Source organism: Drosophila melanogaster, chromosome X, assembly GCF_000001215.4.
Source record: "Drosophila melanogaster chromosome X".
Classification (NCBI taxonomy): Eukaryota; Metazoa; Arthropoda; class Insecta; order Diptera; family Drosophilidae; genus Drosophila; species Drosophila melanogaster.
Genome location: NC_004354.4, coordinates 6756270 through 6771081, shown reverse-complemented (window position 1 = coordinate 6771081; position 14812 = coordinate 6756270). Strand labels below are relative to the sequence as shown.

At 47.2% G+C, this 14812-nt stretch overlaps 1 protein-coding gene and 1 long non-coding RNA gene across 5 annotated transcripts, besides 3 other annotated features; one reads left to right on the top strand and one right to left on the bottom strand.

The window, feature by feature from the left end:
* Window positions 1-369: 369 nt before the first annotated feature.
* sov (small ovary) lies at window positions 370-14760 on the bottom strand. 3 transcript variants are annotated; one of them, NM_132120.2, is made up of 7 exons: window positions 14382-14760; window positions 10872-11094; window positions 10736-10805; window positions 3960-10668; window positions 2744-3898; window positions 2029-2675; window positions 370-1954 (listed from the first exon to the last, which is right to left on the bottom strand). In NM_132120.2, the coding sequence occupies exons 2-7, from the start codon at window positions 11060-11062 to the stop codon at window positions 785-787; spliced, it is 9942 nt and encodes a 3313-aa protein (NP_572348.1). In that variant the 5' UTR covers window positions 11063-11094; window positions 14382-14760; the 3' UTR covers window positions 370-784. The 3 variants fall into 3 exon arrangements, with proteins under 3 accessions (NP_572348.1, NP_727123.1, NP_001284962.1); NM_167090.2 differs by lacking the exon at window positions 14382-14760 and adding an exon at window positions 11188-11345 and having other exon boundaries at window positions 585-1954; NM_001298033.1 differs by lacking the exon at window positions 14382-14760 and adding an exon at window positions 11188-11345 and having other exon boundaries at window positions 585-1954; window positions 10872-11091.
* Window positions 441-499: a mobile genetic element.
* Window positions 11591-12472, top strand: lncRNA:CR43496 (long non-coding RNA:CR43496). 2 transcript variants are annotated; one of them, NR_047773.1, is made up of 2 exons: window positions 11591-11657; window positions 12129-12472. It is a non-coding gene; the product is annotated as a long non-coding RNA:CR43496 (long non-coding RNA). The 2 variants fall into 2 exon arrangements; NR_047774.1 differs by having other exon boundaries at window positions 11591-12472.
* Window positions 12626-13791: a mobile genetic element.
* Window positions 12995-13515: a mobile genetic element.
* Window positions 14761-14812: the final 52 nt, after the last annotated feature.

Here is a 14812-nt window from a genome sequence, read left to right as displayed (position 1 = left end):
TTAGATCAAAAACACTACGAATTTATTTACACATTTGCAGCCCTGACCGATCATCCGACGATAGCCGATAGTAACGCAATCAGCTGTGCCGCAACTCACAAATTACATACATATATGTATATACATATGTGATTGATCTGAGATGCAACATAAAGCATTAAATGCGGATTCTATGTGTATCTCAATGAAAATTACCACAATCGTCCCGGGTAACTACCCGCTAGGAGATTGTGGCGCGGTGGATTCAAATGCGTGATGCTAGCGCCACACCATGAGATTCGCTCTACAAGTGTCGCAGTAACTGATTGATAAACAGGAAGCCGGTATGTACAACACTGCTGGTCTTGGGATAGACGCACTGTCGTTTTTATTAAACAAAATCGATTCTTACTTATCATGCGTGTTCTAATTGTCCAAAATGCTTTTCGTATCAAAGTTCTAAACGATTCCAGCAGTCAAATTTCAATTTCGATTTTTCCGAACCCAGCTTCCTTGAGCTTTCAGACGGCGTTGGCATCAGAGTTAGTTCATGTCCATCTTTATTCCTTGCCATGTTATACCAGAATACATGAATTGATTCAGTTAAAACAATAGTTTAATTATTTGAAGCCGTTGTCAGTTAGAGTCCTATCTTATCATTATTGATCTTACAAATGTAGTAAACATGATCTCATAATTATGTTTAAAAAAAAAATGCTTAAATAGTTTGAAACTAGTACGAAATATGCATAAATGGGGTCCAGAAGAAATAAAAAAAAAAAAAAATTATAATAATGTTGTGGTGTTAGTGTTGATCCAAGTTGCTGGTTGCTGGGCGGACAACGAGACTGTTGCGGCGCTTGAACAGGTTGAACACAGAACCTGCCGCAGGAGAAGGAGCCGTCCCCGACGATGTTGAAGAGGCCGGTGGCTGTGGCTGTACCTCATTCTCCTCGCGGAATGAGCGGAGCAATTCGCCAGGATTAAGCGTTTTTCGTCGCTTTGTGATCCGCAACAACGACACAGGTTTCTCCACATCAGCCCCCTCGGGGCTCTGCATCTGAACGCCGGTCGACTTGAGTCTGATATGCAGACGCGGAATGGGTGGCCGCTGGGCCTTGGCCATTAGCTCAGCGTCTAGCTCAAGCATACATTTGTCGGATTTGTAACGTGTATAACGGAGACTGCTTTTTGTGATAATCAACCCATTCTGGAATTGGTAATGCACCTGACTAAGGTACCTCTTCAGATCGCTAAACGTGTGCACGTCCCGGAAGGATTTGATATCGTCCCGGTGGTAGGTATAGCAGTGCTGGATGTACTCATCGAAACCACCCGGCTGAGAGCGTGTGCAGAAATGGCAGACCAGGAAGCGGCTGTAGTGGTCCACCATATGGCGCAGCGTAGTCAGCTCATCGGTCGAGTTGAACATGCAGAAGGAACAATGGTATATCACTGGCGACACTAGCTGCCGGAAGCAGAAACGCTCGTCGGGCTTGCAGTGTTCCACTTGGCCGTGCTGGACAATTGTCTCCTTCGTTGGCATAACCACACTGCACAATCCGCACTGGTAGTATTCGTTAACAGCCCCACCACTTCCACTGGCACTGAGCAGCATCAGGGCATCAATTTCATCATCTGTTACGTGCTTCAGGTCATTGGGCAGGTGACCTATCTCACTGATGTGTTTCGCAAGATCGTGCCTGTTTTTATAGCGGTAGTCGCAGTAAGCGCACTCCATCGGTCGACGAATGTCCGCAGCCACTATGCTCCGGATAGAGTGTGTCGCACGCAGGTGCTCGCGAAGTGCCTTTGCATTGCCCCTAAATCTCTTGCACTCGGAGCAGAGCAGCATCGGCTGAACGCGGAAATAGAAGGGCTGGTCGGGATGTTCGCGGGCCCAGTGCTGGGAGCGTAGGTCCGGCAAGTTGGTGTTTGTCCCGTCGCAGTGTGTGCAGGCGAACTCCACGATTTTCTGTAGCAAAATAATAATGAGCATAAGGAAAACAAAATTGAAAATTGGGCCTGCATCAGCCACACTTTACTTACCGCGTCATCTTGTTCACCGTACTCGTCCGCCTCGTCGTCTGAATCCAGCAGGTCCACCACTTCCGTTACAACCTGTCTCTGGCTTAGCGGCAGGAATGCACTCTCCCCATTGTTCGGGATCTCCTTCTCAGGCTCCACTTCGATGGGCCGACCTATCTCCCAGCTTATGCTGTTCGGGATGTCATTAAGCACGCGTTCGAACTGCACCATTGCCAGTCCGCGTTCATGGGGATGCTTCTCTTGTATGTGTAAGACAACCTGGCGTTCGGCCAAATGCCCGAAAATGCAGTGGGGACATTGCACCGGATTGCGCGACTTATGCTCCTTGTCGCAGTGCATAGCGATCTTCTGGAAGCTGCTGGCCACCTCGTGACAGGTGGTGCAGTAGAAGCCTAGCGTCTGCTTGTTCTTACACACGATGCGCTGGTAGATTTGCACAGGCTGCACTTCCCTTTCCGGGTGCTCGCGAAGGATGTGTTCAATGAGCGCGGTGGCGAGGTTTCCACCAAATTCACAGTACGGACAGTGGTACTGGTAGTTGCGTTTGTGAACGGACGCCGCATGGGCCATGATCTGCACGGTCGTTGGAAAGTACTTGAGGCACAGGTTACACGTGTACTCCATTAGCGAATGACGTGCCAATTTAGCTAAAGAGTGGGGATATAACACTTGAGTGGGCTTTTTCAAATGAAGGTCAGTTAAATTCAACACTTACGCGCCTTCAGCCAGCGGGCTTCGGTCGTTTTGTTGCTGTCATTATGGCGGTGTACGATCATGTCCACATCTTGAATATTGTGACGTTCCTGTATGTGCCGCTCGATGACACGCCTGCTATTGTGACGTGAGCAAGCGCCGCATTGGAAGATGTGCCGCTTATGCATTGCAAGATGGTCAAAGTACTTATCTACTCCAAACTGACCCTGGCAGTTCTTGCAGTGCGGGCACCTTACCACCTCCGAGTATTTGTGGTTAGCCTGCATGTGTTTGCGCACCGCAGATTCCGAAAAACAAAGGACGCTACATCGGAGGAAGCCACAGCGGTAGCGTTGGTCCGGGGGCACATAGCGTAACGGTGGCTTGATGGGCTTGTGGGTTCCAGGAACATCTGGATTCAGCTGCTCCGTCGCTGCATCACCACTTTGTCCGGAAGTAGATGGTTTTTCTGAATCTTTGCCTGGCCTCGGCGGTGCCACCAACGTACTCGCCGAAACAGTTAATACCGAAGAGGTTGCTGGAACTATCAAGTCCGCCAATTTGGAGGCTTCCCGAATGGTCTCATCCTTGTGCTCATAGAGGTGCATCTGCATGTTAACCCTTGACGTGGTGGAGAAGGGGCACTCCGTACAGTATAGCGGTCGCTGGAATGTTGGCTGCGTTGGCAGGATATGCACCTCGGAGCTGCGGAAGTACGTCTTTGTTCCCGAACGCCGACGGTCCATTTCATCGAACAGCTTGCGCTGGAAATCCTGCATCTGGAGGTTGCCAAAGGGCTGTTCCACGACGGCCACGTAGAACTCGCTTTCTACGTTCTTCTTACTCGCGTCGATCTTCACGGGCAGTGACACAAACGCCAGCCGCGCGTTAGGCCGGCCGTAGGCCTTGGAGTGCACCGTGCTCATGTGATACATCATTATGCGCTGGTTGACCGATGTGGCTAAGCAAATGCCGCAGAAGATGCTGTGCCGGGCGTGGTACTGCTGCAGATGCGTACGAAGTGCCGGCGGATGCATCGCCTTGGTGCAAAACTTGCATTTCACCAACTCGCTGCCCTGATGAGTGCTACGAATGTGGTAGCGCAAATGGTTTACAAGCTGCTCATCTGTCAGCCGCACGATGCAGCCCTTTTGGGGACAGGCGTACAGTTTATCCTCTGGAATAAAGATGAAAGCCTAAGTAATTTAAAGATATTAGCATTAGTCTAGTTCACTCACCGCTGTATCCGGTGCATTCTAAAAGACCCAGGACCACATCAGACAGAGTGACTTGAGGAGTTGGTGGTGGAACACGACCATTTTCCCGCTGGCTGAGCATATCCCGGATTTTCTGGGTAACAGATGGTGGTCCAGTTGAACTCTCCAGTTCGGAGCGTGGTGCCAGGTCGTGAATGATCACTCCGTGGCGCAAGTAATCATCCACATCGACTGCCACATGGGAGCAGTACGCGCAGTTCAGGTGACCGGTGCTGCTGAAACTGTAGCTGTGAAACTTCATGTGCTCCCGCATGAACATGAGCTTGTGAGCAACAAAATTGCAGTTGGTGGCCATGCACCTGAATCGATTACGATTCTCTTCAACGGCAGCAGGAGCAGAAGACTTCTCTGGCAGGGGATCGTTAACGACTGGCGATAGCCGTGAGTTAGCTGAAATCTGAGTTCTGCTAAGGACCTGGCCGATTTTCAAGCCCAAGCCACTCGAATAGCCAACAATTACGGGCGTCTGCTTGACCGGTTCTGTTGACGGTGAATCGGGCTTGGCGCAAAGGAACTCGCCCAGTCCAGCGGCTTGGAGGTCCAACTGCTGATTGGGTGGCCGTGGATCCGCCGCCAGCAAGTCCCTTAGCATCCCATTTCGCGGATTATCATCATCACTGACAACTATTGCTACCGGTTGGCTCTTTTCCGCTTGTGAATCCACAACAAGGCGATCCCCAGTGAAGCGTCGAACACGCAGCTTGGGAAGCTCAGGAACGGGATCAGGTTCTGATTCAGGTACTGGTTCACGCTGATTCAGGCAGGATTCAATAACGGCTGGGCTTTCAACCGCAGATGACTGAGGAGGAGGCAGGGTGGATATGTCCTTCATGTGCACGTCCCTCATGTGGCGCAACTCTTCAGAAATTCTGAGATTCGTTTCCGTTGCCGTGATTTTCTGACGGCACATGCCACATTTGCCGCTCCATCGAACAAGAGGGTGCTCTAACGCAAAATGATTCTCGAGGCCTTCCAGCTCATTGGAAAAGAGGAAAGTGCAACCCGGCTGCACGCAGTAATAGGATGCTGCCACGCGATTTTGATCCTCGTCTGAAGAGGGCTTTTGAAAGCCCACATTCTCCACCCGTTCGGATAGCGACTTAGCACCTGTAGATGTGGATGAATCCCCCATCTCTGGCTCCGGCTCCAATGGTTGCATTGTTGGCATTAGCTCGCTGGGATCAGGATTATCGCCGTCGTCGTCGTTGTTGTCGCTGCCATCGCTGTTTTCACTCCCATTCGAGGGCACTGCTCTGCTGGATCGGGGTAATTTGTTTAAACGCGAGCAGAAGCGATTGAACACTCTAAAAATGCTCTTGGCGGACTTGGAATTGCGCTTGGCAGTCTCCAGATCCACCCAATCGTCGGTAAGCGCATCATCGTCATCATCACCGTAGCCGTTTTTGTTAGTTGTATCCACTTGCTCTGAATTATCATCCATCTCATAGTCGGACGCGTCGCTGCCAATACCATCAAGTACATCCCCAGCCAATTCGGCTAGACTGACTTCTGCTAACATAGAAGTAGCCGTCTGGTCAGTGTGTGACTGAAGGGAATCCACTACTGCCTCCACGTCTACGTCTTCATCTTCATTTACATCTTTGCCATCATCTTGTGCAGATGGAACAACAGGCTCGGGATCAGGGACACTAGGCTCCAGCTGTTCTGTGGCCCCACTGAGTAGCGTCACAGGCTTTTCGTCTACCATTAAGCTCATATGTTGAACGGGCTGTTCCAAGACTTCTTCCATGTCCGTGTCCATTTCAGAGGTCATTAGACACTCATTGACCACAAACAAGGGCTCAATTTCTGGCGGAGGCGGCGGTATTTCCGGCACTTCCGACCCTTCGTTAGCCTGGGTCATGTTCTGGTCATCCTGCTCTTCTCTTTCTCGCTTCAATAGACTTACGGATTTTTTGACCATTTTCATGAAGCGACTGTTGTTTGTCTTCTTTTGCTGTTTATTTTTTTTGGTTGTATTTGAAAGTGCTGCACTTGCTTTCGACTTCGGTTTGTTTTTTTGAATTTCAGGCCCAACGGCGCTGCCATCCTTATTCGAATCTGCATATGGTACGTCTGTTGTGTCGCAGAGCATCAACTCCTCGCGCTCCACACTTTCTAGTTCCTCCTTCGTTAGGCCATGCTGAACAGTAAGATGCCGGTCCATATTTTCCTTGCTGTACTGCATAAACTGGCAGATGTGGCACACGTGAACACTCATCGGTAGGCAGACGGTTTTGCTACTTAAAGGCTTCGCACCTGGCCCACAGGATGCGGTGTGGTCCAGCAGCCTACTGAGGCGGTTCTGTGGCATATTACAGTTGGAGCAGTAAAAACGAGACTCGCCCATATGGCCGATCAAGTGCTCGATCATGCCTTTTTGGCAGAGTAGCAGTGGCTTCTGGCAGAACGGGCAAGTGAAGTGCAATGTGTAGCCGCCGCGTTGCGAAACCCAGTAATCCGGTCGATTTCCGCGCCCGGCCCGCAGCTCTTTAAGCACATCGGGTGGCAATCGGGCGGCATAGTGCTCCTTATGGCACATCATATAATGAGAGAGTGGGCTCCTGCGAACCCACTTCGAGCAGACGACACACTTGATAACAGCCTTCGAAATGGAGTGCCATTCGGGATTTGTGTTAAGAATAACGCTATTCTCTCTTTTCGGCTTACTTTTCAATGGCTTTTTTTGCACACCCACTTTCTTCTTCTTCGGTTCTTTATTCTTCTGCTCCTTCTTCTCCTGTTCCTCCTTTTCCTGGTCCTTTATCATCTCCATCAATGCAGCACATCGCTTTATTCTAACACGGCACAACTTTGGTTTTTTTGCATTCAAGGATGCATTAAACGTGGCACGGTTGATGCCATTTTCGGATGATCTGATGCCTCTACCCCTTCGCGCCGTGTTCCTGACGATTATGGAACTAATATCCGATACGGTGGATATGCTATCGGTTCGCGATACAGAGGACGTCCTGGAATGCTGGCTACTGGTGCGCGTGTGCGAGGACGTGCGCGATCGACGGGTACAAGCCCTGCGACTGGTGGCACGCATCACTTCCTCCCCGTAATACATTTGCGCAATGTCGTCGTTTAGCTTGTCCAGCTCGTTTTTTCGCGGTTTCGTGCGAGGCTTTCGTGTCGGTTCAACCTCAGAAGAGAGAAGTGGCTCTGAGGATATTGCTTCCACCTCCTTTTGGGTGACTTCCACGTTGTTCTCTACCTGCTGTTCATCAGGCGTAACACTGACCCCATTTATCTCCTGTGCTTCCAATCGAGCCTTCTTAGGCTTCATCTCCACATCATCCTCTGTTTCCTTGTGAATAGCTTGCCTTTTCCGCTTAAGATTTGGAGTGGGAATAGGATCATCATCAGCACGGGTTGAATCTTTTGCAGGGACAGAAATCTTTGCCCTGGTAGCTTTACCCTCGGTGGCCTTTGGCCGCGACCTGTTTATCTGGCCCATGCCAAAGATGTTTCGGCTCAATTGGGTCTCGTTAAAAGAGGTCTCACATCCACGAGTGCGACGTTTGCCATTAATAATGTTTTGAGTGGACACGCTGCAGTTGTCACTAGTTTTTTCGAAAATGATGGCCAGGTTTCGGGCGTTCTGATTTCCGCGCTTCTGCTCCGGCAGATCCTCGTAGGTAAAACTGGAAGAAGCAATCTTATCCTTGTCCACCATCGGCTTCATATACGTAGGAGCCAAGGAGTTCCGACGCTGCATAATCCGGCGTAGGAATTGAGCTGGGGGCCCGGGGACCTCCTCATCATCGTGCTCATCAGTTGCCATGTTGTCCAAGATCTTTTCTTGATTGTTCTTGAAGCCATCATTAGGACGAACCACTTGTGTTGTATGGGCAATGGGAGTAAGGACAATTTTTATCTTGGAGATTTTTGGCGGCTTATCCTTCTCTTCAGTACTCTTTTTATGCTCAGTACCTTCCTCCTCCTCAGTACTCTCTTTCTGCTCAGTAATCTCCTCCTCCTCAGCACTCTGGCTTTCTTCTGTAACCTTCATCTCGACATCAGCGAATTTAGTTACTTTCATGGATTTAATCTTGTCGATGGTATCATCCTCCGATTTTTCCTTGTCAGGCTTTGCCTCCCACTTTGCGCAGTTCTTTTTAGTCGGATTTTCCAACTTGTCCTCAACATCATCATCTGCCCGTCGCTTTAGTGCAGGGTTTCCAGTAGACGAAATGGGAGTCTTTATTCTAGTTCCGGACATTCTACGGTTTTTGGCAAGGATGTCCAACTCTTCACTCACTGACTGGTCCTGTTGACTGTCCTGAGTGCTGGTAGCTAGCTCTGGAACTGGAGACGCGTTAGTCTCGCTAAGAGGCGGTTCATTTTCCACATTGTCTGTATTTTCCGAGCTTTCCTCACTGACCACGCTATTCGAGTCCACAATCTCGAGGGGGTTCTCAACCTTTGATTTCTTTTCAGGCTCCCTGTTCAGTCTCTTCTTCTCCTTTTTGTCGGACTTGTTCTCCTTGTCATTTGCCTTCTTATCCTGCGATTTTTCAAGCTTCTCAGACTTATCCAGATTGTTCTCCGACACCTCATTGCCCTTATCTACCTTGTCTTTAGCCTTAGCCTTATTTAAATACCTATCTTTATTCTTATAAGTATCTTTGTCCTGGTTGGCATCACAGCTTTTGCTTGTGGGGGAATTTGAGGGGCAGCTTGGATTCTCCCCATTACCATTGACTGGACTTGTTGAGGTTATTGTTGTTGCCGGTGGGAGGGTTTTCTTCGGTATTCGAAAGTCTAGCTTCTTGTTTAGCACCCCCAGATTAACGTTGCGGTAGGAGGTGTCCAATTCCGGAACCTGAGTCACTGCGATCGTCGACTTCTCCGCCTCGCTCTCCTCCGGCTTTTCCTTTTGCTGTTTATTTTTTTCTTGGGCTTCCATCTCCCGCGAAACTTCCGTTTCTAATTGGCGTACCTCCGCCGCAGCCTTAGCCTTGGCCTCCGCCGCAGCCTTAGCCTTGGCCTCCGCCTCAGCCTTAGCCTTGGCCTCCGCCTCAGCACGGGCCTTGGCTTTGCGGTGTTCCCCATATGTGCGTGGCACGTCATTGTGTCGTCCAAAGCCCCGTTTGTTGTGACCGCCGCGAAATCCGCCCCTGAAACTATGCGAACCATTAAAACCACCAGCATATTCATTCCCGTTTTGATTGCTAGGAAAGGGCGGTCTTGGGTTTGGACCGTTTCCATATGGATTGCCACTCCAGTTCGCAATGTATGCACTTCCATTGGCGGTAACATTCTGATTCTGATTATGATTATTATTATTTTTACTATTAGTTTGCCCTCTATTGGCTGACTCTTCGAAACCGCTGTAAGTGCTTATAGAACGACGCGGGTCACTGGAATACGGAGGAATTTGTGCCTGTGGCGCCTGCTGATGTTGCTGCTGTTGGGAAGTCTTGCTCTTCCAGATACGAGGGTCTCGGGGTTCTCGGGAATCAGTGCCATAGAAGGACCTTGGTTCATGTGCCAAAGCATCCCCAAAGGCTCGAGAATCTCCCGGAGGTACCGAGTTGCGCTGCACAGCATGCTGGCCTGTAAATGCGCTTTCCTGGGGAACATTTGAAAATGAGGCCCACGTACCGGCCTTCATCCTTGGTGGCGGCGGAATAGGCGAGGGAGTCCGCATAGGCGGCGGGGATTGCAGCGCTATACCCAAGTCGTTGTCTTTATTGTTGTTAGTTTCAGGCAGGTTTATTCCTTTTCTACCGCGTGGATCATTTATATTGGAGGCCAGTGGAGGCATGCTTGGTACCGTTGTTCCTAGTCCATATTTCAAGGCCGCCAGCTTCTTGCGGGCCTCCTCAAGCGTATTTGCTGGACTTGCAGTGCTGGCACTGACCAAAGCTGGTAGACCCTGTACCGACAAGGATATGGGCAAGTCTTTTTTGGATTGCCCTGGGGAGGCCTCCTGTAGAGGAGCATGCTGCACAAGCGATGTGCTTCGTCGCTTAAAATCTGGGTTTTCTGCTCTTACCGATATTTCTGAAGAACGGCAGGTTGACTGTGACGATGTTGTATAAGATCGCCGCGAGAAGTTTGTCTCTAGCTGCGTTACACCGTTAGTTTCTTTATCAGTTTTCTGTTCGCTAGCTCGCTGCTTCTTCTCTTCAATTAAGGCCTTCTGCATGACAGCCAGAAATCCACGACTGCCACGAAGGGAGGAATGCTTAAGCGCCGCTGGTGATGTTGGTTCTGGAATGGTTGGTGTTTTCGTATCTTGAACTATAGCTTGAAGGGCGGCACGTGGTTCTGCAGGTGACCGCTGCCCCTCATCCGATGCCTTGGCGCTGGTAGTTTTTGGGATGTTCAAATCCATTGAAGTGGCTGGAAAAACTGAAATCTTGGCAGAAATGGAAGAAGTCTTTATTTTTGAAGTTGAGCAAGAGACTTTAGAGTTGCGCTCCAATTCTAGTTGCTTTGGTGTCGATAGATGGTCCTTGGTAGCATCTGATGCGGGGTTAAGTGAAGCATTTAACCTGCCAGCCAGAGATGAGCCGTTCAACAGGCCACCCTTATCTGAGGACTTCGCTCTTTGAGCTGGTGGTTGTGCGCTTGACCCGGAGGAACTCGACGCAGTGGAATCATACTCAGTGTTTTCAGTGATATCAATGATTTCGCCAGTGTCAATTTCGATCCTCTACAGACCGAAAATTAGGGTTAGAACGTGAAGATGTGGTCATAGCTGTGGCGCATACTCGACTTACCGGATTGAAGCGCGTCCTTAGCTTATCAATGATCACCTCGATCTTGTTAAGAGAGCTCATCGATACGTCCCTGAAACGAAGGAGTGGATATGATGGATAACCGAGTTTGGTGGGCGTCCCTTGGTCCATGACTTACTCGCGATCCAGCAGGTTAACCAGGGCATCCAGACGATGACCCTGAACCTTGGACAAAGTATCCTGGAAGTCTATTCGCACACGCCGGATAAAGGGCACAAACTTACGGATCTCCACCAGCTTGGCCTTTACCTTCTCCTTCATCGAGGTATCGCAGCTCACCACCACCACGTCGTCCTCGCTATCCTCCATTTTGCAGCAGGCACTGTTCGTATCCGACTCTTCTGAGGGTGTTTGGTGTTATTTATTACATTGGTTAACTATGCGGCATGGTTTCAATCTCAGCACTTCCTACACTTTCCGCTCACATCACTCACCGGACGAACACAACTAGTGCGCCATGAATATCCCTCAAAACTGCGACTTCTTATATAAGAATACGCAATGTATAAAATAAAACACATTTCCATTCATTTCTTGGAACTTAATTAACGTTTCTAAAGGAGGCAGCACAAAACGGCGTCGTCAAAGGAATGACAACAACATCTGTGGCGTCGAATCCGAGGCGGGTGGTTTCAATAACAATCGATAACTCCAAACGGAAATAAAATATCTTTATAGTACGTTGCGATGCAGCCCGATGCAGCCCGCAAATCAACTCCCATTACTAAAATCCCTAATTGTTTTTAAAACTAACAAACAACAAAACAAGTATCTCACAAATTTGCACAACGGACTATCGATAATTCTAAAGTGCCATCACTACTCGCGCACCCACTCAGTCGAAGTGAATTCGCCGCACGCGACAGTTGTGTGCGTTTGGCAGTGCCCAAGTGTCATTGTATTGGTGCGTAAGACGATCGATTTTTTCGCTGTTGTTATTGTTTTTGCAGACTAAACAATCTTTCGACGTTGCGATCGATAGCGTAAATAAAACAGCAAACATGAGACATAAGCACATTCCATACATACGCCGTCCACAAATCCCGTACCTACAGAACGAAGCAGATAGCACAATAATAATATAAACGGGAAGCGTCTACCTAGTTTTCTACGAAACGATGACCACACGCACACACACACACATTTAAACTTTCAGCGACTCGACTCTTGCGCATATCTAAAAGCCCAAGGAAGCCAAGAATTCTAAATCGACGTGGCAGTACGCGCTGATCGAGAGTACAGAACAGACCGCCTAGAAGAGCAACACTGAAACCATCCAACCCTATTATTGTTGATCATTAATCATATTTAACCCGCATTATCACAATATATCTGTATGGGATAATGGGATAATTAAACTTATGTACCGTTTCAGTTTGAACTCTTCCAACACACAAAACATATTTAGTAGGCGCCACTTCACAGTATTACGAACAATACTTCTAACACGACTCATGGTCTGGTTCGTCGATCGGCGAATACCAAACACTGTGTGCCATTTAAGTCTTGATACACCAGCTGATATAAACCAAGCCAATCGCGATCCTTATTATGACCTTGATTTTTAATATAAATCAATAGGGTTGGAGCACAGGAAGGTCTAGTACATAATCTGAAAATGTGTTCGCAACGACGGAAGCATGTTGTTCTTATCCTTGATAACTATTACTGTAGCACTATCATCATTTCTTTCATTTGAGGAATAAAATATCCATGTTTACTTTTGTGGTTTCATTGTAGTAGGTAGAGTACAAGGTCAAAGTACTCAGTCCACGCAAAACCAACAACAAATGGTAACCCTCGAGTAGCGATGGGATTTTTTCAGCAAAACGACTACATTCCTTTACGAATGAACCAATCGGTGTTCTTGTGGATAGAATACGGAACTTAGCTTGATTCTTTTATCTATCAGCTATCAAAGTCCATTTGCTATGCTTAAAACGTATAAGCATTTACTTTAAGCTTGATTTAAATAAGTATTTTATGCACATAGTGAGTAATCACTGCATTTATTTGTGCATTTACAGATATTATTAAAAAAAAAAGGTCAGAAGTGCCTTTCATTTTCCAAATCTGATACTCTCAAGTAGTTTTCTTTTTCCTAAAAATAAAGTATGTGGCAAGGTATCCATATTTTGTGACAAAGTAACTCTCGTTGCCTTTTACAAGTTCTAAAAATTATACAGATCATCCTTGCTATTCTATTTCTTTATTATATCCGTTACTTGAAGAGTAAAAGGGTACTAGATTCGTTGAAAAGTATGTAACAGGCAGATTGAAGCCTTTCCGACTATATAAAATATATATATTCTTAATCAGGATTAATAGCTGAGGTGATCTGGCCATTTCCGTATGTTCGTATGAACGTCGACATCTTAGAAACTATAAAAGCTAGTAGGTTGAGATTCAACATACAGATTCCAGAGACATGGACGGAGCGCAAGTTTGTTGACCCATGTTGCCACGTCCACTCTAACGCCCACAAACCGCAAAAAATTGCCCACGCTTTTGAACCTTTTTTTCGAAATTTGTTCATAATTTTATTAGACTTGTAAATTTCTATCGGTTTGGCAAACAACTTTTGGCCACGCCCACTCTAACGCCATAAAGCCGCCAATACGGTCACTTTGGGAAAATTTTTTCTCATTTTATTCCCCAATATCTTTCGATATCCCAGAAAAATGATGAAATTTCGCGTTCGCATTCACACTAGCTGAGTAACGGGTATCTGATAGTCGGGGATTTGACTACAGAATTCTCTCCTCCAACGATTTAGAAAAAGTGGGTCACTTTGTATTTTGGACTTTTGAAACATCGGTTTTTGGCGACACAAATGTAGCATTCAGCCTTTAGTGCGCTAGTGCGCACTACCAAACACACTATAATAACTATCACTGTATGCGTAGAAAAGAGCTGTTTGCTGTAGCGCTCTCCGCTCTCTCGCTCTCGAACAAAAAATCGAGAGAGCCTGGAGCCACCTCTAGAGCCATGGCGAAAAAATAGTGTGCCAAAAAATCGTATAGCGTTACGCATCTTGTCTTTGGCACTACCTTGACCGTTGGTATCGAATCATTGTGTCGCGTTTTCGTCATTAGAATGTGTTTCCTATCTCAGCTTTTTAGGTCGTTCATACGGACAGAAAAACGGACATAATAGTCATGGTTAAAATCCTATGTACTACATAAGGTCAGAAGAGTTTCCTTCCACCACAGTACTTAAAAAAAAAAGTTAGTAACGTTAGTAATGTGTGTATAAACATTTAAAGAAACGAAGTTATCATTACGCGATTAACTTAAATCCACTTTTCATAGTAGAGCTCGCAATACGCCATTATTGATTGTAAACGTCCTTTCCGCTCTCGTCCGAGAAATGATTTATGGAAGAATGTTTATATAAACGGCGGTTGGATTCTTCACACGATAAGTTCTGCGGAACACTTATGCAGACACACACACACAAACACAGTCGCAAAAGCTCGTCCACATAAGACGCAAACTCAAACGAACACAAAGACAAACAAGAGCACGACTTTTTTGCTGGCCTCTACAATTCGTTTTTGTTTTCGTCGTTGATGCACATTCCCGTTATTACAACTACCACTTGATTAGTAATATTCAACTGTACTCACTTTAGATTACTTTCCTCCGTTATTTCTGGAGTTTTGTGCGATGCTCAGCAATTTGGCCTTGTCTGCGGAGGTGTCGAAATACGAGCCGATCCGAACACTTCCAAAGTTGACGCCGAAGTGAGGGAACTATGCCCGTGTCTCACAATGCGCAATTGCCGGCGAATACGATAGACACGAATAGCAGAGCAAAATGCTCACTCTGCCAAGGCTACGTGTCTGCAATTCGCCGCGATGATTTTCGTCGTAAGTGAAAGTTGGGAAAAACTAGGGTTTTTCGTTTCGGGGAGAAAATTTTTCTTATTTTTTTGTAGATGTTACTCGAAGGAGCTGGCCATAAGGCATAGAAATGAAAGAAATTAAGCCACGTACTTTGATGTTGTTGTCATACATGCAACTATTTTATTAAGTTAGTTATCGATAGCTATCGATGG

What these genes read in the sequence shown, in the direction of transcription:
- sov (NM_132120.2), bottom strand. Translation starts at nt 11,062, where the DNA reads ATGGAGGATAGCGAGGACGACGTGGTGGTGGTGAGCTGCGATACCTCG. An exon ending in GTTAACCTGCTGGATCGCGA is followed by an intron (nt 10,806 to 10,871) that starts GTAAGTCATGGA and finishes CCTTCGTTTCAG; the next exon opens with GGACGTATCGATGAGCTCTC. An exon ending in TAAGGACGCGCTTCAATCCG is followed by an intron (nt 10,669 to 10,735) that starts GTAAGTCGAGTA and finishes TTCGGTCTGTAG; the next exon opens with AGGATCGAAATTGACACTGG.